The 24,181-nt window shown below is 40.3% G+C and overlaps 1 protein-coding gene across 10 annotated transcripts in view; it reads right to left on the bottom strand.

The window, feature by feature from the left end:
- The window catches only part of LRMDA (leucine rich melanocyte differentiation associated), a 1,127,716-nt gene that overhangs the window by 178,403 nt on the left and 925,132 nt on the right, over positions 1-24,181 (bottom strand). For 8 of the 10 annotated variants that reach the window (XR_012159955.1, XR_012159957.1, XR_012159954.1 and 5 more), the window contains exon 7: positions 1,067-1,178. The exons of 1 other annotated variant lie outside the window; for it this stretch is intronic. Coding sequence is in view for 1 of the 9 variants with exons in the window: in XM_073353191.1 (XP_073209292.1) it covers positions 7,805-7,884 (80 nt within the window). In the remaining 8 variants the exon portion in view is untranslated. Of the gene's footprint in view, positions 1-1,066; positions 1,179-3,343; positions 7,885-24,181 lie in introns of those variants that run through there. One more of the 10 variants, XM_073353191.1, reaches the window with a different exon arrangement.

Genomic DNA, 24,181 nt, shown 5'->3' with positions numbered 1-24,181 from the left:
CTTTGCATAGCTGAGACATCCAACTCTTTCCTATCTTGAGTCTCACAGAAAAATCAAAGGTCACAGCTACCCACTTTAAAAGGATCCAAAAAAGTACAAATTAAAAAGAGACTAACAGGGAGTTTTCAAATAGATAAATCTTTAAAAAATTATGCATATGCTACTGAATAGGAAGCCAATACGAATAAACTATATAATGGTCAGTTGATAACCCTGTAGATGAGATACTGGGGTGGGACTCAGAAGATGTGGGTTCAACTCTTTGCTTTGTCATAGACTCCTTGTGTGATCCTGGCCAGATCATGTACTCTCTCTGTGCCTTAGGCAGCTATCTATAAGATGAAGATACTGCTACTTCCTCTCTCATAATCTTTGTCCGTCTTGTCTATTTTCACTGAGAAATTTTTGGAACCGAGACTGTCTCTTGCTGTGTAAATATACAGCACCTATCCAAATGGGGCCTTGGTCTCAGCGGGGGCTTTTAGGCACTAACACAGTGCAAATAATAAATACATACTATTTTTATATAACATATACAATATAGAGGATCATTCAGACCTATGGGGTTCCATATTTTATGCCACATATTGTGTCCATTGTGTGGCGCCAGCCTTCAATTCATTGTCTAATTTATTAGTAGTAGCATTGTCAGAGCGCTAGGAACCCCAATCATTCACCAGCACCTCACTGTACTGGATGCTGTAAAAACACAGAAAGGCCCAGCCCTAAGGAACTTACAGTCGAAGTATAAGACAACCAATGGATATGGACAGACGGGGGAAGACAATGAAACAATATCACTCAGCATGAGAAGCAGTGGTAACAGCACACCAGCTGCCTAACCATTAATGCATGTTTTGTAACCATCATGACAGAGAGTTTTAAGGAGGCATTGAGAGAGGAAGACAATGAGGTGGCCTTGTGGATGTTTACATGGAGCTCTTTGTGGGAGAAAGCACAAGGGAGTTTATTTGAAATTTTAACAATTGGGCAATCAAAGCCTGTCATCACTGGGTAAGTGGAGGCAGGAGTCATCAGCTTCACAGGGTATATGTCTTGTCCTTACCTCATATTGCATACCCTTTTGATTGGTAAGCATATGTGCACTCTCAGACCTGTTCCCATCATTCAGAAAAGGAATGGCTGGGGTCTCAGTAACTCCAGATGAAGATAGTTTTCTAAAATACAGAATATTTGGGATTAAAATATAGGGATGGATGCAATAGCTTCAGTTGGATCACAAAATTTGCAAATCACTGAGCTCTTCAAATGAATGGCTCAGCAAAACAATGCAAGAGGAGCAACACAGCTTCATAAATGAGCTCTGTTTGCGTGATCTGACAACAGTAATTTAATTTGCATTATAAATACTTCATAATGTGTTAGTAAGGGAACCACAGCATATTTTGAAAAAGTGACAAAGTCTTAGCAATAATTACACACACAAAAATCATCAGTGTACAATTAAAATCACAAAGAGGAGTGTGGAGAATGGAAATTTCTTTATATGGAACATTTGGAGATTTTGAAATTTGCTCTTGTACCAGTTAGGAATGAAGCTGGAAAATTTTGAAATTCCTCTCCAAAAGAAAATTCTGAAAGAAATTTAGTTTCAGGTCAACCGTAACATTTTGTTTTGACAAAACTGAAATGTTTTGGTTTGATTTTGATATTTTTAATTTATATTATTATATAATGAAAAGTTATTTCTCACAAGGAACAATCAAAATGTTTTGTTCCAAAAATGTTGAAACGGGATGTTTTTGACAGTGCTGGAACTTTTTTCCTATTATTTGCTTCAAAATGAAATCAAACATGATTTCACAAAGCATTTTGATTTTGACAGACTAGCATATTCCTGCAGAATATGGTTCCACTGAAGTTTTTCCACCCAGTTCTAAAAATCACATAGGAAATGAAAAAGTTCAGGTTCCAGCAACAACATTGATTAAGCTGCATTGCACATCTCCTGTATATTTTCTGATAAGCAGTTCATCGTGGGCCCAGATATTCAAAGAGATCTGCCAGTGCTCCCATGGAGTGCCAGAGGGAAAGAGTCCACTTTTTGTACAATCAGGGCCATATTAAATGAGATTTAAACAGAACAGCAACAGAAAGTACTGGTGCAGCAAAGCCAAATTAAGGCTGCTCTTAGAACAGTACCATTTTGCATTTCCTGACTCTTCTTGAGATTTTGAATTGTGCAGCTTTTAACAGCTGAAGGAATTTTGTTAAGCATTCAATACAATTTCATTTCTGTTTCTTACACGGATGAAGCCTGGAATAGTTCATAAAGTTATGAGCATGTGAAAAAAATAAATATAATGGAAACAGTTTTGCAACCTTAACTACATCAGGGCACAGATTTCTCAGCTGTTGTCAGTTTCCATCAGGGGCAGCTGACAGGGGAACAGCATGGGAAATGGTTGAGTCTCATTGGCCCTGGGGCCACTTCTGAGTTTAAGAGTTTCTCTAATTTACACCAGCAAGCTATGGGCCCCACAGGGCCTTCCACTTACTAGGGACTGCTGGAACACACCTAGGTTGAAGGATGGCAGCACAGGAGAAGGCCATACTGGCTGTATACCTAACCAAATCCAGAAGAGGATGCCACGGTCTGGGGAGCGATGTGGGTCTTAGAGGCGGAGCAGAAGTAACGATGGTGAGACACCACTAGAGGAGAGTGCTCCGGTGAAATGAGCGCTAATTCCCAGGATGGCCAGCAGGAGGCACCGCAGTGGTGAGTCCTGACCTGTTGCAGTGACATTCTATGGTGTGCTTAACAATACAGTGTGTCAGACTTCACCAATGTAACCTAATATTGGTTGCCTTTCTAACAATAAACTCTGTGTCTTCATTATTTTTAATCTGTGTTAAAATAATCCATGTTAACTATCTTTACTGCAATCAGATAATGTATGGTAAAACTGCCATTGCCTTGTCTAAAATAGAATTCTAACATGAGCTAATTAACGTGTTAGAAATGTTATTTTCCTAGTGAACATGAGCCCTGTGTCACTAATTATTTTCCACAAGACATGAAATCTAAAGGTAAGAACTCAATATTGAAGTTTATTGCTGCCAATATTCAGGCACAAAGACCTGCATGGATTATATTTGATTTGCAGATTAAGAGCTCAAAAAGAGCAAACTTTTACTCATGTGAATAATCCCCTTGATTTAAATGGGAATGCTGGCTTGAAAAAGGACTACTTGCATAAGTAAGCCATTGCAAGATTGGTCCTTAAAGTAGAAAAAAGCCTACTCATTTACTCTAATAGTATTATCGCTAAGGCCCTGATCCTGTTTCCCTCCAAGAACAAACATACATTACTCCAGAAACTTCAGTTTGGATATTTTATTTTTCAGTATAACTGTCACAAATACATTAACAAAACACAGCAGCTAGACACAGTTCCCTGTAAAACCACCCATCTTCTATTCCCAAATATGGTTAGCCAACAAATAATACAGCTATCCCACTTCGTTGTTCTGCCAGAGCTACAGGACAATGTAGTAACTCCATAGAAGCAATGTATCTTTAAATCCTGGTGGCTTAGCGATGACCTTTTTTAAATAGTTTGGCAGATCACCATGTGAACTGTTCAAGAGCCACTTGTTAGTTGATAACTTACTGACCCCCTGCAACTTCCTCAGAAATCACCCCTGAGAGAGTTTAAGAGGCAACTGATTTGTTTATTATCCTATTGTTTGGGTACACGAGAAGGTGCGTGCACACATACTTCAGCCTGGGGAAGGAAAAGAGAAATAGTTTGATATTGTGTGTGTCATCTCTGCTAAGACACGATGGCAAAATATGGTGCACAGCACAGCTTCCATTCAGACAGCACCGGGAAAGATGGCAAAGTCAATTCTTACACTGCTGCAAGGCCTTGAGAGGGATGGGAGGGTGGAAAGACTGGCCCCTGGCTGAATCTGATTTATACTTTAAAAAACCTGGTACTCTTACTGACAAGGGAGCCCAGACGAGTGCTGAAAACAAAACTGATTCACAATGAACCTTGTAAATGCTCATCAAAAGCATTTGTGCCCCCTACTCCAATACAGTATATACATTGCACTCGTGTGCACTCATCATTTAAGTGCAGTATTGGATTAAGCAGAGTCAGTGAAGGGAGTTAGAAAATAGCTGGTTCAGCATGTCAGTGCAATATTTCTTAGGCTGATTGGTGACATTTACAAGGCAACTGAGGACAGAGAATGGTTCTCATTTTCATCATCAAGTTGGGTACACCAGCAAATGAGGGCATCAGAGCCCTGATCCAAAGCCCATTGAAACCAAAGGAAAGACCCCCACTGACTTTGAATGCAGCTTTGAATGCAGCTCATCTGGTGGGTAGCAGCTTCTGCTGACCAAGTATTGGTCTTCCCATGCTACTGGACAATGGGATTGTTCCTAGCTGTGTGGGAGGTGATTAAAGCATTTACATTTGCAATCAATAATTCTACAGTCCAAACTAGTGTTTTCAAAGGAACAAATTGTCCCATAAAATTACATTATTGGAGACTGTCCTGATATTCCAAGAGTGGGCAGAGTTATTATGCAGAGGCCTTGGGTTTGGGAACCAGATTGGGATCAGTGAGGGTTAGGAGGGCCATGCAAGGGACAGCCTCACAAAGGAGAGAAGGATGCAGACACCATCATTGTTATTTACTACTTGTACTGTGGGTTGTGCTGAGAAGTGCTGGTCATGGGCCAACACCCTTCTGTGCTAGCTGCTGTACAAACTCAACACAAAAAGAAATCTCCCTGCCCCAAAGAGCTTTTCTGCACATTCATATACACAAGCTTCAGCAAATGCTCCCAGCCCTCAGTCACGGGGACATAGCCCTCTGCTGCAGCTAAGGAGAAGAAGGGGAAATGCGTGTGTGCTGTGCATGTATGCAGCTTCAAGGAGAAACTGAGGACCCGATGAAAAGGATATTTTAGGAATAGCCTACCCTGAATCTCCACCCTGAAGGTAGAGTAATTTGATGCGGATGAGGCAGGGGGATCTCTCCTTTGATCCCCTTCCTGTCAAGAGATTGACATATTACAATTTTGAACTTGTGAACAACCTACAGCCCAGTCCTGTAGCTCTGACTCAGGCCCAGTTTGTATCAACACCTAAGAAAGGACCCAGCAGGACTGAGCCCAAAAGGTTTGCTACACCCTGAAACAGTATTTCAGTTCAAAACATCTGAGAATGAAATACCTTGAATGCTACAGCAATGTATGTAACACAGACAGCAGTAAACAGTCCCACATGTCTTTAAATAATATACTAATACATTATAGCCATAAAAAAGTAATAGTTAAGATTATTCAGATGACTATACAGAACTAGTGGATTTCATTGAGAGTTCTAATCCAGCTAACTTTACTTAAAGTTGCTACGTTATTTAATACTATTTAATACTAAAAAAAAATCTTTGGTCACATCTCATTCCAAAAATATTATTGCCTCCAAAACATTTCTGAGAATGATACAAAGGGTTTTGACATTACAAAAAGTAAATAAGGAAAAAAACAAAAAAAAAAGAGAGAAAAATCATGTGGTCAGTTTGCAAGTGTTTTTTATTGTTTGAGGCAGGGTTAAAGCCTTTGATTGAGACAGGAACGTATATGCAACCAGACGGAATGTGACAGTAGGTTATTCTAGACTCCTCTGTTTAGCACCCTGCTGCCTGTAATATGCTTTGGTCAAAACATGAGTTGATGATTCAGAACAGATATTATGATACAAATGAGCTAGGATGGCAACTTGCTGTTATTTTGGTCACTGAGTTAGAAATCTAATAATTATTTATGTCACAAAAGAAGCAACCTCCTGAGTCCCCAAAAGCTCAGGAGCCTTTTAATCAGAATTTGGTTTCCTATCTGTAATAGCCAAATAAGAGACTATGACATAAGCGAAGTTGTGCTACCGTAGCCACAACTCACTTCCCAGCAATTTGTACAGCAGCCGACTCAGAGACAGATCTGAATTTAAAATAGATGGGGCCAGATGCACAGCTGATGGAAACTGTGTAGCTCCATTAAAGTCAACGGAGCTATGCCAGTTTATAGCAGCTGAGGATCCGGGCCCTGTATATTTTAAATATATTTCTATTAGTATATATTTTTATTTTCAAATTTAAAAGTAAATGTAACGCTGGTTAGCAGTTTCATATTGACAGCCATGGTGAGTCAAGTCTTCCGTTCATCCAGAGAGGCAAATAACATGGACAGTAGCAGTGCCAGCTTCCCTTCATTCCTCTGCCAAGGTGCCTCATCATTTTCTGGAAGGACCACCTCTGGCAGAGAAAGACATCAGTCTCCAGTCCCATTCCATCCACAGCATCTGCTGAAGATTGCCAAAATATGGGCCACTTGTAAGTATTTAGGTTTGTGAGAGTCACCCGTCTTCTAGGAAAGTGAACACAGACCACCAGCTCATTTCATACAAGCCAACAAATAGCCAACAGATGGCAACAGCTCTTAGACAATACCATCATGGGCTGGTTTTGAAATCGCAGCCTAGAGGTGAAAGGCTCTGCATACTCTTTGTCAATCCCATGACATCTAGTCACACCAAACACAATGTATTAACTCTTGGGAACTTGAAGCACAGTAACAAAGGAAATGAGTCGTTGCTCCAAACACGTTCACCTCATTTGCTAAAAAGACTTGTGAAATGCTAAGGATTTTCATTTTGTGACTGAAAAGTTGACAAGAAGCCATGTTTACATAATTGGCATGTATATTAATAGGGGATTAATAATGACCACAATAGGGAGGCGACTAAGATATATAGCAAGATTGTAAATTATGTAGATTCCAACAATAACGTTAGTGATATGAAACAAACAATTGTACCTTATTTTCCTCTAAATATCATCTATGCTCAGCAGGCTTTTGTTGCTTTCTCCTTTCAAAACATTTAATTCTAAATCTAATCTCTGCACATGTTAAAAAAATCTTGTCAAATAAACCAAGCATAAGTAGAACTGTCACTACCATAATCAAGCATGTACAGTTAAACAGTGTGCCCTCTGTGTCACATATTCTGCAATGTTAAAAATGGCCCCACTTCTGAATGTTATGATGTAGTAAAACTTGAGATTTAAATCAAAAATAGGATGCTTTGGTTCAGTTGTGTGTGCAAAACTGCTTCGACCCCTTTTCTTCAATAAAAATATGCAGATTCAGTGCTATGCATTGCTAACGTGTTTTCATAACAACATTGCTGACAACATATCCTCCGCCCCCTTAAAGAAAGAGCAAAGGAAACTGCGAAGTTTGACTTGTGATAAACACTGTCTGAAAAGGTTTGTGTGTGTTAAACTTAAGTACCTAATACTTGGGGGGGGGGAAATAAGGGCTTTTTAAATCTTCAGTTATAGCTGCTGTTTTATGAGCATATTGACACTGCAAGCCTCTCTCACTCAACATGCAAACTTTAGATAAAAGCATTGCTCTTGCTAAAACCAACTGAGCATGCTCACTGAAGCCCCAGGTGTGATCTTTGCTCTTCTGTGTGCAGCAATTGGACCAGGCAATCCATCATGGTGTTCATCCTGTCAGGCCTGGTGCTTGGCTGCAGCTGTCTGTCACACTGGTGGATGGGACCTGCTTAAAGGCAATCATGTCAATCTCTATGTGACTACTCAGACTAAGACAGAAAGATGATCTTGACAGGCTTGGCAAAGTCAGCAGAAGGTACTGGAGGACTTTAGTTACACGCAGAAAATGTAGATGCAATTTGTGCTTTTTGTGTGCATGTTTTGTGGATTGTTTAAAGAGGCATGGAACGGTGCTGTTTTATAGCTGGTCATCTCGAATGAATCTGTTGCCTTCTGAATGTTTCCCATAGTAAATGTAGCGACATTTTCCCAGAACACCTACAGTGAAAAGAAAACAAATAAGGAAAAAATGAGCAATTAGCATGGTATGTAATGGAACGATATTACTGAGGTTGGGGAAAAGAAGGTTCCTCTGTGTTTGGCAACTGCTCTCTCTCTCTTGCCTTTCTCGGAAAGCAAAGTATGTTAATTTGAAATTAATTTATTTTAATTAATGGCACTGGGGTCAGCCCTGCAAACACACACTTGAGTACCTTTGTGAATCACCCTGTTAAGCACATATCCACGCCCTACTGCTTTTTGTAGGGATGGCATTGTGGATAGAGTTGTATGTTTGTCTGTTATTGTTCCAAAATATGGATATGGGGACGAATCTTTCTAAACCACATGGTTTTATTGATAAAAAAAATAATACCAGCAAACAACAGCTTGGCACTGATCTAGTGATATAAACATGAAAAAACTCTGTTCAGACATCCTCACAACAGCACTTTGATGTAAGTAATTATTATTATCCCTACTTTGCAGAGACAGAGAAGTGAAGTGACTTACCCAAGGTCATCCAGACCTCACTGCCCTCCTTTTCTAAATATAAATGGCTCTACGAGCCAGAGCAATGGTAAAGGGAGAGCAAGGCATATTGTCTGTGGAAGCCATATTTAAACGTTATACATTGTCCTTCCGCTAGTGGTGGTGGCTGATATACAGCGATGGCCAATAGCCTTACATGGGAGTGCTGTGGCAGTTACTGACAATGCCTCCTTTTGCCCCCCAAGGCATGTGCAGTCAAATTATTATTGCCTCCTGCACAAGGAAGTCATGTGCAAGGGTCTCTCTGTCTCCCTCTATCTATCTTGGGATTTTCTAAAGCTCTCACCACTATAGTATCTAGCTCATCCACTCAAGGTCCACCAACTCCCAGCCCATAGGAAACAAAACATTATGTATAGGGACAAAAACTGGGAGGGAATATTCTCATTTACTGTGCAGGGCTTTAAATTTGACAGATCCCACATGAACAAATGGGATCTTATTAGCTGCACCTACATGCAGCATGCATTAAGTATTCTTTTAATAATCTTTATGTAATGTAGCAATATAATTATAAGCATCAAATAAGCTATGAAATCCCTGGAAGCAGGGGCTGTGCTGGATTAAAGCTAATCCCTATTATTGTCTCCTTTTTTAAAGCATCAGGTTATAACACATTCCTATGGAAAGAAATTGATAGGCCTATCACCTGTTTTGAAAAACACATTCCTCTTAAGGGAAGCACAGAAGAGGGCTATATGTGCTTTGCTTAGCCCCTTCTCCGCTTCCTTCTCTCGCTCTCTCCAAGTCTCCAATAACCTGATTGATCAGTGGAGCAACTTCCACATTCAAGGGAAGAAATTATTCGCCTTCATAAACCAGTGTCTGGTCAAAAGCAAGTTCTCATATCCTGAGGTGACGCTATCCCATGTAAAGCGTGGTTGTCATTAGTTGGTAGAAAGCTTGGCTGGGCTTCTAGTGGTAGAGCTCTAAATTCAAAGGATATGAACAGTTTATTAATGACCTTCTTCAGACTCCTTTTTCACTGTCATTGATAAAAGTCCTATTTGAGGTCTGCAGTGTTTCTTCGGGACTGGAAGCGACTGTTCACGGAGATCTTGGTGAGAGAGTGCTGTTTGATGAATGCTGGAGACTGCAGCAAGGTGTCAGCGCTTAGAAAATGAGGCAAGGACATGAGGTATTAATACTGTCAATGATCTCTTGACAGGAAAACAGATACGACGTTCACCGTCAGATTTAAATAGACATCAAGTGCATTAATGACAAAAGGGCAGACTTCAAACAAAGGGGGCTGGATGGTGCTGCGCTGAGCGAGTGCAATAACCTGATCTGAAAAGACACTGTCAGAACTACAGACAGACCTCGAATTGTGTGCGGTGACAGAAAACAGAGATGCCGACAGAGATACCGGTGCCATATTATGCCAAGTATATTCTAACAGTGTCTCCAGCTCTAACTAAATCTGACATCATTTCCTATCACTTATAGTATTCTCCACTGCTCCTGCAGAATATTTCTCCCCAGACATCATTACAAACTCCACTGTAGTTTTAGAGTTACTGGCAGGCCTGTTCTGTCATGGAGGTTGGGTCTAGAGGCCTAAGGATAACCTCAGTCAATCTAAATTTGGAGTTTGCTATAGAAGTGCGCTCATTTTCACTGATATCTCAGCTACTTGAGGTGATCTGAACACTAAAGTGTGAGGAGCTGTCACCTTGAATAAAATCCTTAAAGCAAAGACGCTCAGTTCCTGGGATGCTCAGCAAAGATGTCGGACTGTCTGGCAGCAGGAAATGAAATCCAGCTGCTGCTGCTCGCCTGGGGATAAAGGTGCTTGGGCTAGTGACAGTTAAAGTCAGCTTAAATTTTTGAACTCCCGCAGCCTACAATTGTTTAAATTAAGGAAGTGTTGTCTCCACAGAGATTCCCTACCAAGGCGCACAGCTGTGATTCGATTGCCAGGCAGATTATACACACTGCTCAGAGAGCCTTGATAAAAGCACAGTTGAAAATGTGGCCATGAGACTTTATTTATCATGAAGGTTATTTGTAAAACAATAGGCTTGCTCATAAATTAAATGGTGACTTTTTTCCCCTCCTCCTCTCCCTCCCCTCCCCTGGCTTGAAGAAAACTGTGAAAATTACAGAGGGTTTATATGCTGCAGTAAGAGCTTTTGATGCTACGGTATGGAATACATGGATTTAGGAAATCTACTGTGTCTGACTAAGTAGGAGACAGTTTCCCCCTCACATCTGCCATGTGTTCATTTGTTTGCAGCTTCACAAACTCATGTGTGTGTGTATGCGTGCACGTGTGTGCAGGGGATGACAACATATTTAATGATGTGTGGTGTTTTTAATTAAAATATCTGGCATTGGTCATAATAAGCTAAGTATACTCTCAATGCATCAACCTAATGCACAGCATTCTGAATGAGCTTTCTGCTCGGGGCTCTTGAAAAATGACAACATGAGATCTCTTGAGGGATCGTCTCCCCCCAAATGAGGTTCCAATTTTTTCTTAAGTAGCTGCTTCCACCATCACCATAAGCTGTTAAAACTATAATTAAGAAAAAATTACATAGGGAAGAATCATGTTTAAATATACCTTTTATCTTTTAAATTCCCCCTCCTTCAGAATGGATGTTCTAATTATGACGGGTAAGTAACAACCCTGCAGTCACTTGTGTGTGTTGTGGTATCAGTCTTCCTTCACCAACACATTGTAGTGTCAGCAACACGAGCGTTGCCTTAGCTGGGGGAAAACCCAATTATCCCCATAAATAAATAAATACATACATGCATACTAAAGCAAGTGAAAAAATGTTAAAGTCATGTTCTCGCCTTTTAAATTGGGTGTGTGTTTCAGAGAGTTATTATGCCATCGATTCCTCAATGTTCTTTTCTAGAGTAAAATATGTTTTCACTTCTTGATATTTTTCTTGGGGACCGGACAGTAGAAGGAATTCACAATGGGTTATGGGACAATGCACTTCTAGGTCACCAGTTCAAATCAGCTCAAGTTAGTTGTGACCTAATGCTAAGACTATCTGGTGGCATCCTGGTGCCATTGCATGAGTTGTTGGCTTTAATTTTCCTAATGCTTGTAATAATTCTGATACAGGTAAAAGGTGCTACCATGTATTAGCATATAGTAAAGTATTTGCATTTAAGAATATTAGTGAAAAAGATAATCTTATTTACATTAGGTGAGAAGGACTATATTCCATAAGTAAACCAAAAGGGCATATGATACTTTATACAACACTATACTATGTCTGTGTTCAGGGGGATCCTAAGCAGAAGTCCTGACTGCTTTTGGTCTGATCACATGGCAATTAGTACCAAACTTGATGTCCTAACCAAATTCCAGTTTAGCTAATTTTATTCTGACTACAGTACCTAAATCCCACCCCATCAGTCTGTGCTGGATCAGATATTCATCTTCACACTTCTTGCCTCACACTGTTGGATAGTGCCGCTGTGGGCTATTAAACAGCTGTCACCTTCCACCAAGAAGCTAGTTACATTTTGAGTGGTGGTTATAGTATCAATGTGTAAACTGCTTTCTGGATGAATCAACACCATTATAACTTTTTTCAAAGGCTCTGGGAGATTTTCTCCCATCATGAATGGGAACTGCAAAGTTCCCTAAAATACTAATTGCAACTTTCCTTATAGGAAGAAAAGGAGTACTTGTGGCACCTTAGAGACTAACCAATTTATTTGAGCATAAGCTTTCGTGAGCTACAGCTCACTTCATCGGATGCATACTGTGGAAACTGCAGAAGACATTATATACACAGAGACCATGAAACAATACCTCCTCCGACCCCACTCTCCTGCTGGTAATAGCTTATCTAAAGTGATCACTCTCCTTACAATGTGTATGATAATCAAGTTGGGCCATTTCCAGCACAAATCCAGGTTTTCTCACCCTCCGCCTCCCCACACACAAACTCACTCTCCTGCTGGTAATAGCCCATCCAAAGTGACCACTGTAAGGAGAGTGATCACTTTAGATAAGCTATTACCAGCAGGAGAGTGGGGTGGGAGGAGGTATTGTTTCATGGTCTCTGTGTATATAATGTCTTCTGCAGTTTCCACAGTATGCATCCGATGAAGTGAGCTGTAGTTCACGAAAGCTTATGCTCAAATAAATTGGTTAGTCTCTAAGGTGCCACAAGTACTCCTTTTCTTTTTGCGAATACAGACTAACACGGCTGTTACTCTGAAACCTTTCTTTATAGGAGAGTACAACCCTATTTACAACTAATATTCACAGGAGAATAAACATCTGTCTACAACCAACTCAAGTCTATAGTGCTACTCATTTAGACAAAACACTTCCATTAATTTTAAACATACTTAAGACCATCGCCAGTTAGCAAAGAACATAAGCAAGTTCTTATGGGTAAAATTTTCAAAAGTGCCTGTAACTGAAAAGCCTAAGTCTCATTTTCTTCAAGGTATTTGGGCACCTAAAATGCAGACAGATGCACAGTGGGATTTTCTAAAGTGACTAGAAGTTACCTGAAAAAGTCCCACTAGTCACCTACTTGTGTCTTAGGTGCCTAAACACCTTTAAGAATCTGGTGCTTAAGAGTCAAAGTCTGACTTTCAATGGAACATAGGCTCCTAAATCACTAAGTTCTTTTGAAAATGTTCCCCTACATGATTTGCTAAATGGGGCCTTACATTCCATAAAGAGTTCCTACTTGTTTTAGTTAAAAATAAGCAGGTCACACTATTTATTCCAAAATTATTTATTCCTAAATAATTGAGAACAAATATTAAAACAACTGAATGCTGCAAAAAAGTGTGAAAAGCCCCAAAATGAGCAGCTGTAAACTATCTGCTTAGAAAGAAAAGGAGTACTTGTGGCACCTTAGAGACTAACCAATTTATTTGAGCATAAGCTTTCGTGAGCTACAGCTCACTTTATCAGATGCATACTGTGGAAAATACAGAAGATGTTTTTATACACACAGACCATGAAAAAATGGGTGTTTATCACTACAAAAGGTTTTCTCTCCTCCCACCCCACTCTCCTGCTGGTAATAGCTTATCTAAAGTGATCACTCTCCTTACTATGCGTATGATAATCAAGGTGGGCCATTTCCAGCACAAATCCAGGTTTTCTCCCCACCCCCACCCCCACAAACCCACCCTCCTGATCTCAAAGTGACTATCCTTCAACAAAAAAAAACCTTCAAAAACAGACTCCAACGAGAGACTGCTGAGTTGGAATTAATTTGCAAATTGGATACAATTAACTTAGGCTTGAATAGAGACTGGGAGTGGTTGATTCATTATAAAAAGTAACCTATTTCTCCTTGTTTATTCCTTTCCCCCCCACACACTGTTCCTCAGACGTTCTTGTTAAACCCTGGATTTGTGCTGGAAATGGCCCACCTTGATTATCATACACATTGTAAGGAGAGTGATCACTTTAGACAAGCTATTACCAGCAGGAGAGTGGGGTGGGGGGAGAGAAAACCTTTTGTAGTGATAAACACCCATTTTTTCATGGTCTGTGTGTATAAAAACATTTTCTGAATTTTCCACAGTATGCATCTGATGAAGTGAGCTGTAGCTCACGAAAGCTTATGCTCAAATAAATTGCTTAGTCTCTAAGGTGCCAAAAGTACTCCTTTTCTTTTTGCGAATACAGACTAACACGGCTGTTATTCTGAAACCTATCTGCTTAGAGGAGCTCCAATACACCGCTCCTGACAATAAGTGGAGATAGGCTGTTCAGTTAGTTTAAAAACATATAAACCCCCAAAGAATCAGCCCCAAGTTCAGCCCTTTCCCTGGAGCATAGATAAGTCACCCTCCATGGGTGACTTAGATAAGGGCATAAATAGATAGATCAGGGCATAGAAGGCAGACTTGGACCCAAGCATAGAGACTGCAGTTCTACTGGAACTTGTGGTTGCATCACCAGGGAGGATATCTGACCTAGACCGTTTGGAAGGAAGAAGGGTTGTTTTGGGGTTATGAGGGGGTGGAGGGGGGAGGGGAGGAGTTGAGAAAGGAAGTTGGGGGGGGGGGGAAGGGAAAGGAGGAGGCAATCTGTAAGGAACAAAGATCTATATAGCTGGCCTAAGAGAAGGTGGGGGAATGTCAATAGGTTTAAATACACATTCAAGATTTTATGTTCTTATTCTGGACTGAGTCTTCTGAGTTTCATCCATCAGCTTTAATTCACACATGTTTCTTTATTTACGTTTGGATTTTCAACAGTTTTTCTCCCTCCAAGAGCAAGTCCAGTCACGAAATAAAAATATCACATTCAACTACTTTATTATTTCCCCTTGGTGATTGTTCCATTGCTTGCAGAGAAACTCTCCCTAATCTTAGAACCCAGGAAAGAGGCAGTCCTGTGATAAATAGCCCCACCTGAATTGGTTTCTACCTGTGCACTCACACACACACACTTACTACTTACCTTCCTTTAGGCTCATTGCTCAACTAGTGGAGGCCAAGACATTGTCATATCAGTTGTGATACCTTTTAGAGGCAGTGCAATGCTGGAATAACAGCATCCAAAATAGTGATCCCCACTACTATGCAGGGCAAGCAGACAAAATATACAGCTTGTCCTTGGACCTCCCAACACCCAAACATCTAGAAGTCTATCCATATTGGTGGAGGGAATACCGGGGAGGGAATGATCTCATAGCTCTAATTAAGAGTCCCTAAACTATTTTACAATATCTGCCAAAGCTACCCAATCCTCACTATACTGTGCTATGAGTGATGGCTATTAGATTATCGTGCATTGCTTTATACGAGCAGAGACTCTCATAGAAAAGCAACTCGACTGTCTCAAAGTCTCAGTACCAAGGATATCCAAAGTTATCTGGTGTCTGACTAACTGACTGTCTCATAGGTAACAGACAGTTTTTGTTTCTTTCTTTCCACATGATGCCTCATTTGATAAAATAAGAGCAACTTATTGCTCCTTTCCTACATTATTTTCTTCTTACACTGCTAGAATATCTACAATAGAAAAATGTAACATCTAACTGAAGAGAAAATGCTACTGCTAATGCTGAAATCTATTTTCATTTGCATTTTTAAAGTACAAGCCATGTAAAGGTGCTGTAGATGCTATGGGAATCTAAGAGTCACTTTAACACGGCAAGTAGTTTGAGTGGTTAGAAGAGGAAACTAGGGAGTCAGAAATCAGATTCCTGGGTTCTAATTTTGGCTCTGGCAATGACTTGCTGAATGGTCTTGGAGAGTCACTCTGACTGCTCTGTGCTTCAGTTTCCCCATCTGTAAAATGGGGAACATGCCATGGTGTTGCCAAACAACATTTAAAGAAATGTAAAACCATGAACAACTGTCACCTGGGGAAGTGGGAGAGTTGGGCCAGCCTTTGCCCTCAGCATGCGGCAACTCTAACCTCATCGCATACAGGACTCCGACTCAGATGATAACTACAGGAAAGTGATTGTAATGGAATCTGAGTGTGCCACAAGTAAACTTGCTCACTGGTGGCTGCAGCTCCCCAACTGCCAGACTAGAGGCTGAATTCAAGTCACTGGGTCATAATTTTCAGGTTATACATCAGAGCAGCAGAAGCAGGAGCCAGCAAAGAATGAGATAAATGCTGAGCTGGCCAGCCCTTCCCCCTACAAATGCTTGCACTTTGGGCCAATATCAGTGGGGAGAAGCATCTGCATCCCCTCCCAAATGACCTGCCAGAAACTGCTCTGGGGCACTAGGCCTCAGCTGTAACCCCTACATATGGCCTGAAGCTTCTACAGCAGGCTACAAAAGGCCCAAATCATGAAAGACCCAGACCCGGGTCTATTTAAAATAGACTTCAGACTCGAAGCTTCCTGATGTCACAATGGACTTGGACTTTTTTGGACTATGAACTTCCCCTCCTTCACTATATCAATCTCCTCTCCTCTTCCCTTTTTATTCCTAACAATTTCTCCACCGTCCTCTGCTCCCCCACAAATAAATCCCATGGAATGAACAAGTCATGGGCCACCCACCGAACCACTTGTTGGCATGGCTATCTTGAATTCCCTTCCCCCATCCTTGGGCTGCTTTTTTCCTCTTAGATTGTAAGCACTGCACAGTGAAGCCTCAATGCTGACTGAGGACCACTGTACGCTACCAAAATACACATGATAAATAGTAAGAATCAGGCTTAGATTTCAGCAGCTTCTAATGAGTGAAAGGGTTTGAGTTATGCCATTCTCTGCTCTGCCTTCTCCAGCTGAAGTCATTGCATGTGGCTCCAAATACCTCTGAGCAGAAACTATATGAGCATTGGCTTACAAGACTAGCAATACCCTGGCACCAAAAGTAGTAATGAACTAAGATGACATCAGGAAATGCTATCAGAAATACCAAAGAAAAAGATACACAAATATTAACGCTTCTTACATTATAAACTAACAGTCTTTTAATTGATTTTTAAGAGAACAAAAGTGCTAAATGTAAGCAGAAATAATGGGCTAGTCCTCCAAAAGTAGCTGCACATAAAGGCAGCTTCGTAAGGCCGAGGGTAGCTGCCCCAGCCCAGAGCGAGCTCCATCTTCATCAAAGAAGCAATCGGATACTATGATGATGGGTACAGTATAGAACAGCAGATCTCCCCATAATAGAGGGGAATGTGACCAATTGCACCACTCTTCAAGACAGTGAAGAACTTTTAGGTGGTGTGCTGCTGTCCTGCACCTTCTGCTGTGTCTAGAAGTGCTAGCATAACCCACTATATTAGTCATGGGACTGCAATGGCTACAAATCTCCTTAGCCCCTATGCAAGGGTGCCAAGAAAGTGATGATTCATTCTCCCCGAATATACATGCCTTCCAGTTGATCAGATTATTTCCAGGAACCAAGTCAAACTCATATTTAGTCCACAGCAATAACATTGGCATTATGCACCTAACGTTATCAAACAGGGAAGAATCAGAACAAGCAAGTGAGACCATGAAATTATGGCAACTATCCTGCACAGACAAGTACTGTGTCATGTCAAGGCTCACTGGCCTGGTTGTAGGAAGGAAAAAAAAGCAGGAAGGAAAGCAGTCAACAGGGAGAGGATGTTGGAAAAATTTGCAATGAAGGTGATAGGAATACAAAGATGTGAAGTTTGCATCCCAGGCCAGGGGAGACTGCATAAATGTTCAGTGTAAACGAGCAGTCGAGCTGATGTGTGATAAAGTGCAGCCTGCTGTAAATACACTTCAGGGCTCCCAGTGCAGCTGGGGATGAAACTTGTAATTTAAAAAAAAAAAAAAAAAAAAAGAAGAGGAAAGGGCAAAAAAATGCACTGCAAGCTTTTTCTCACATAATCTGTTACTGGAAAATTGAGACGCTTGTCCAAGTCCGTGGGAATAAGCTGATGAGCTGATACTTAATAATAAACCATATTGTGTCATGGTGCAGAGTCATCTAGATCCATTCAGGCCACAAACTATATTACTTTATACAGCCCTGGCTGACATACATTTAAAGCCCTCTACACATTAAGGACCCATTAGGCTGACAGATTAAAAGTTATCTTGGAGCTAATGTTTCCATTATGTGTGTCCTGGCAGTGGAACAATCAACACATTGTTCCTCAGATGTCCTACTTTGTTTAAAGCAAAGAAGAAAAGGAGGATAGCTCTCCCTCCTTGAATGACATTGACATGATCAGCTTTGATCTGGGCATGTGCTGTCTACAGATCATCTACGGCTGGCTAAAACAAAACCATTAAGGGCAAATCACTTTAAATCATTAATCAGTTCTGTACTGTCCAGGATAGTTCAGTAATATTATAAGGGCCCACATTTCTGCACTGGGACTTCTTAGCAATCCTTCCACACTTCTGATGATGATTGCAATATGCTGACTTTTTTTCCTATTAAAAACAAAGCAAACAAACAACCAGCCCTCTCCCTTCCACCACTCAGATGTGTGTCTTCACCATTGTTCCTATTTCAAATGACTCTGTGGATGTGACAAGCCTAGAGGTCAGTATGAACATTTTCTTGTTGAATATTTTGGATTTTTAAAAAAGGGTGGAGTAAAATTTAAAAAATAATCAAGCACATACTTGTATTTTTATTTACTGGAGTTACTGAGCACCAGAAACACTGGCTATAAAGATATCAACTTTTCCAGAGGTTAACTTTTACATATGAACTGAGGCTCAAATTTATATAGATTGGATACCTTCAAAGGGAAACAGCTATGAATTTACAATATCTATTTGTACTTACATGTCTCATTTTCTCATATGTATTATAAACAGAGTGGATAAAAGATGGAACTGTTTCCAAAGAGCATGCAAGGATCAGATGCAAATCAGGTAAAATTTGTTAAATGCCCTTCACTCTCCATTCCTAGATTGAAGTCACAAAAACTTAAGTTATTTATTAATAGCCAAGTGCTCCAAGCTGTACTACTTCCGCTTATTTTAGCTATTAACACAACAGCTGCTCTCCTTCCTCTGTCTCCCCCCTCGCACACAAAAAAAGCGCGCACACAACAAAAAACCAAACAAACCTCATACTGATTTCTCTTTAGTCAATTTAAAGTTGAGGTCATCACCACTAGAGGGCAGCATCCCTTTGTCTATTAAACTGGCTAAAACAGCAAACTAAATATTCCCCTATGACAATTAAACAATACTGTTCCTTAGTTTTGCAGCCAAGTTTATGTTCTATAATGGTCAAATCTTATATTTATACAATCTGTGCTTTTAACCTTTTACCTGGAAGCCTGATTTCTGGTGGACTAACCTCAGTGAACATCAATTTGGGTATATGGGTGGCTACAAAAAGAAGTAATAGAATCATAGACTATCAGGGTGGAAGGGACCTCAGGAGGTCATCTAGTCCAACCCCCTGCTCAAAGCAGGACCAATCCCTCACTATTTAGTTTCAATATGTTTCATAGAGGGAATAAATATACATACAAATTGAATTGATTGTTCTGAATTATGTTTCTTTTATTTCTACTAATGCAACAACATGATCACTGCATTGATGCAAGTGATACTTCTAATGTATTCAGAATGGTGGGCAAGAAGGTTTTAAAATCTGATCCTTACTGCATATTAAAGTTCAGCTGCTCTGTCAACTCCTCCCATATAATCTTAGAAGACTCTCAGTTGATTTGACTAACATATGCAAAAGTGACATTTCTGTAGGCTGCTCTCCACTTTGGGTTACACTCTACTAATAATACCTCCATTAATCAGCAACAGAATTAAACCATAAAGAATGCTAGAGCCATTAGGGAAACAGAGGATGAATATAATTATATTGTACTTCACAAAGTTTAGGAATGTGCAGATTGCATTAGCAGTAAAAGGAAAAAAAGGAAAGTAAGCTCTTTCAGTAACTGTGATAGGATTAAATAAATGTACCATGATTTACGGAGTAGAAAGTAAACTTTTGGAATAATTGTTCGGAAAGTCTGCAAGCATTCCAGCAAAATTACAAATTCTTATATGAGCAGCAGGGCCCTTCTGGAGAGTTTGGAAGTAAATTTGGCTCATCTCATGAGTAAAATTTGCTTTTTGGATCTCAGATGTTTTCTGTTGGAGGAGTTCACATTTTTTTTTAAAAGAAAGCCATCCACAATTCAGTCTGGCTCAACTGGTTTGAAATTTCTCAAGAGAGTCATTTGAGATAAAGACCAAGTTTCTTCCCCAGCTTTAAAAATAAAAAAGCAAGTCTCTCAAAATTAAAGAGCACGGTTAAACAGTGCTGCTGTCATATTATGATACTGTGACAATCAATTAGGGGAATGTTCTTTGTATACGGTTACTCATTCCCTTCCATAAGCCATTCATCAGAAACAAAGGAGACTTTTAACTGATTGCTAATGATAGGATTAATAGGATTCTTCTTAATATAAAGTAACCCTCCTTAAGGGACTGGCGCTGCTAAGTGCTGGGTTCCCTTGACTCCCAGTGGGAGCTGCAAGTGCTTAACACCTTGCAGCAGGCATCCAGATCTCACAGAATCGAGTGTTAAAGGTGCTCCCCACTCTTCCAACCCAGGTGACGTACGGCTCAGCTGAAACCAGAAATACATCCGAGCCATAAAGTTCAGCCCTGGAGCCGAACTTCCTGGAAGTTCTGCAGGCATTCAGCTCACTGGTTTTAGTTGGGGCCTGTCTCTAGCTGAAACAAACCCTGCATTATATAGAATACACACACAATGATTTGCTACTGCAAAGGGTTCATAGCCTAATTCTCAAACACTGACTGACTCCAGTAGAGAGTGCCAAAACATTGTCACTGTTTTCTATCTTAAACTCTCTCCCGCTCCCTCAGCCTCCTTTTAAAAACATGCTAATGAGGGAGAGGCTGAAGATTAAATCACAATGGACAGCAGAATGCAGTTTACAAGAGCACTCCGCCTCTATGGAAGCTTGTGCTGAAGACTAAAGATAGGAAGCTAAAGAAACAACTCAAAAGAGGCACAGTAAAACCCCTCTATTAGGGTCAGACTCATTAAAATTTAGTCAAAGCACCAAAGACTTTCTAACAAATATTACACTTAGTAAACATATTGCACTGGAGCACGGATATTGGTGAGAGCTTTCGGAGTGTGTCAATTAATCAGTATTCAGCTGCTTTGACAGCTTGAAATATTACTCACTTATTTGGCTGGTTCAAATTTGTCACACTTGACTATGTCATAAGTTAACATGTTCCCATATTAAAAAGGAGCCAACTGGCACATGTGCACATTGGACATAATAAAACACATCTGGCCAAACAATCAAACAACGCTGATCACAGCATCACTGGCAAACACAAGCTAACAGCAACTGTCCAGGACATTACTAAGTTAAACAGGAAGCAATAACCTGCTATCCGCTACTTTACCAAATGTCTATTAAATAGTTAATTGAAAGACAGAGCCCCCAAAGCACTCTGTTTCCAAGGTACTCTCCTGCATGGTTAAAGGTGTATACATGTTTTACATGTCCTGGGTCATTTGCTTATAAAGAGGAAGTGCTGAAGGGGGAAGTTGTGCCTCAACCCAGTGAATGTCACTGGAAGGTCATCAGGGCAGTGAAGATTACACATCACAGCCCTTTGTCTAAAAGCGGATGTCACTGTGCCTAAGTACAAGTGGAAAATACAAAAGAGGTAGAGGGTAGCCACGGATTAGTTAAAACCCTAGATCCTGCCATATCAGTTCACAGTTGTACATAGCAGCAAGGACAAAATTGGTCAGATGCATCCTCATTGCTCAGTTAAACATAGAAGAGTGCAGTACACAATTCTGCTGTGATTAAACCAGGGCAACCTTGGAACAGTCTCTCTCTTGCAGGTGCAAGCACTAGCAGTGGTATCGTCGAGGCACATTGACCTCCAAAGCACCCTCCCTGCTCCCCATCAGGAGCAATGCAAAGCTGCTGTAATTGATACCACAAGGATCTCCACACAAGTCCTTGGGTGCAGAAAGTTTAAGAAATTTAATTTGTGCCCTGAACCTCTGGACTCGTCCTTTCAGAGAAGCCACCTGTAAATAGTTGAACACTATTCAAAGTATTTCAATCTCCAGGACAAAAATGGTTAAACTAGCTTGACAACCTTTGTGGCATTTCTGCTGAGAATATGTGCTGGCCTTTCTAATGAAACATCAAATGTGACTTTTTGTTTGTTGTGGCTGCATGGAAGCCAAATATTGTAAGGGGGAGATGAAGGAGGTAGGGAAAGCAGACAGTTAAAAGCATAAAGTGTGTGTTGTAATCCCCAAATTGCACCTGGACTGAATGTTTTCAGACCATTTTCTTGACTAAACCAAGACAGTTTTGTATTTTTCTTTCTTCTAGGAGAGGGTTAAGAATAATCCGAAGCCTGGAAAATAGTTGCTGTTGATACTAGTGAGGCCTTCTCTTTAACTAGATCCTCCAGGAAAAAACAAATTAATCAACAGCCAGCTGAAGTGGGTTTAATGATTGCATTCTGCATACAATCAGCTTTTCCCTTTTCAAGGGCCATCAATATGTCAAGGGAAGACATATCTGAAGGATATAGCTCTTAACATCAAGGTTATCTATTCTCCACATGGCTCCCACTCCTTACTGGGCTGATACTTTACACTGCCTGTGTCTAACATTTTCATCAACTCTGCAATCAATCAAGGTAATAATGTTGTGCAAAAAATCAATTAACAACGCAATTAAACTTTCCTTATTATCTCAAAGGGCTGAAATAATACCTAAAGGGAAGATAGACTCACTGAATGCAGACATCCATAACCCAATGTGAAAGTGAATTATGAGGTTAGACAGATGCAGGCATGTACTGGCGCTGTTATTTTCAAAGGGATATAGCTCATCCAGGCAGTGTATCAGTCACCACCAATCCCATATCCTAAAATTCCAAATTACTTTAAGAAATATATGATGTGCAATATCCATTTCATATTCTCTTTTAAAGATAAACCCCCCGAAATCTGAACAGGAGTATTATTCAAAGACAAAATGATCTTTCAGAGAGAACATAAAATATAAAAGCTATAATAACATTTACATCTGTATACCACCCATGTCCGTAAATGCAGGTCATCAATTATACATAATCTGGAATGAGTAAGGAATAGAAGAAGTGGCACAACATTTAAAACCCAAAGGCTTAAATTTGCAAACACCTATATCCGAGGCACCACCAAGGACAGTGAAGGAATAGCCAGTTTACACACATGTGGTAGCATCAGTAACAACTTAAGTACTACTCATTTAAAATAAGACAGAGTGCCTGTATTATTTAGCAATTACACTCAACTCTCACTGAAACACCATTCCTAGGAGCTGAGAATTTTAAAGTGCATCAAAAGAAGACAATTAACCCCTTGCTGTTGGGAGGATTTGGGATTTAGCACTAAGCAGTTAAGACTCAGGGGAGACTCAAACACACCAACACAATGGAGTTAATACAGTTAGGAACCTAGGTCTTGTGCCAGAGATCTATGGATGAGGATCTGGGAGAGAAAGAAGAAAAGAAGACAGAGGGGAAAAAATATAAATCTATCATATGAATGACCTCCCAACTTCCACGGGGACACAAAAAACGTTTTACAAAGAAAATGACCACAACAGAGCTTGCTGGAATTTTCTGACACCTAGCATTTTCCAGCACATAACCTGAGCTTTTCCCAAAACACACACAAACACACACTCCTCCCAGCCTCTGTTTTGATTTAGCACAGGCAAAAAGAAAATGAAAATAGAAAAAACATTTAAGGAAGGGGATACCGCTATCAGAATGATAAGCTAAGCTCACATCCTGCAAGAAGCTCAGCACCAAACTCTGAGAAACAAAAGCTCTTTCTTCAACACTGCACTTTGGATTCCTTTATTGAGGGTCTCTCTGCATCTGCTAGCAGAGGTGTTCCACAAAGCACTTCTCCCAGCAGGGTTTGCTTAAGCACATAACAGCTGCATTTCAGAAATGGTCTATTTTTACAATTAGCTCACGTAGTGCAAGTCGCTTGTTTCAACCAAGAACATCTTTTTTGTTAGTAATTCTCCCTGTTTTTGTTCTGTGCTACCCCCCTATGGTGTGGAGTCAGTCACAAGTGAGTTACAGATGCAGGATTAAGTGAATTCAAAACTGTGCAATTTCCACAATTTTTGAAACATTACACACTTTTCCTGCATGGGTTTTGAGCATTAATGTGATGCCAGGATTAGTGAATTCAGCCATTACTATCTTAACCTTAAGGAACATAATTAATATGTTTCCATTTTCAATGACTTCTTTGTGTGTCTATCAACTGGAACCATTCCTGC

This window comes from Lepidochelys kempii, chromosome 7, assembly GCF_965140265.1.
Source record: "Lepidochelys kempii isolate rLepKem1 chromosome 7, rLepKem1.hap2, whole genome shotgun sequence".
Lineage (NCBI taxonomy): Eukaryota > Metazoa > Chordata > Testudines > Cheloniidae > Lepidochelys > Lepidochelys kempii.
The sequence above is the reverse complement of the archived record's forward strand: the minus strand, read 5'-3'. Positions and strand labels throughout refer to the sequence as shown.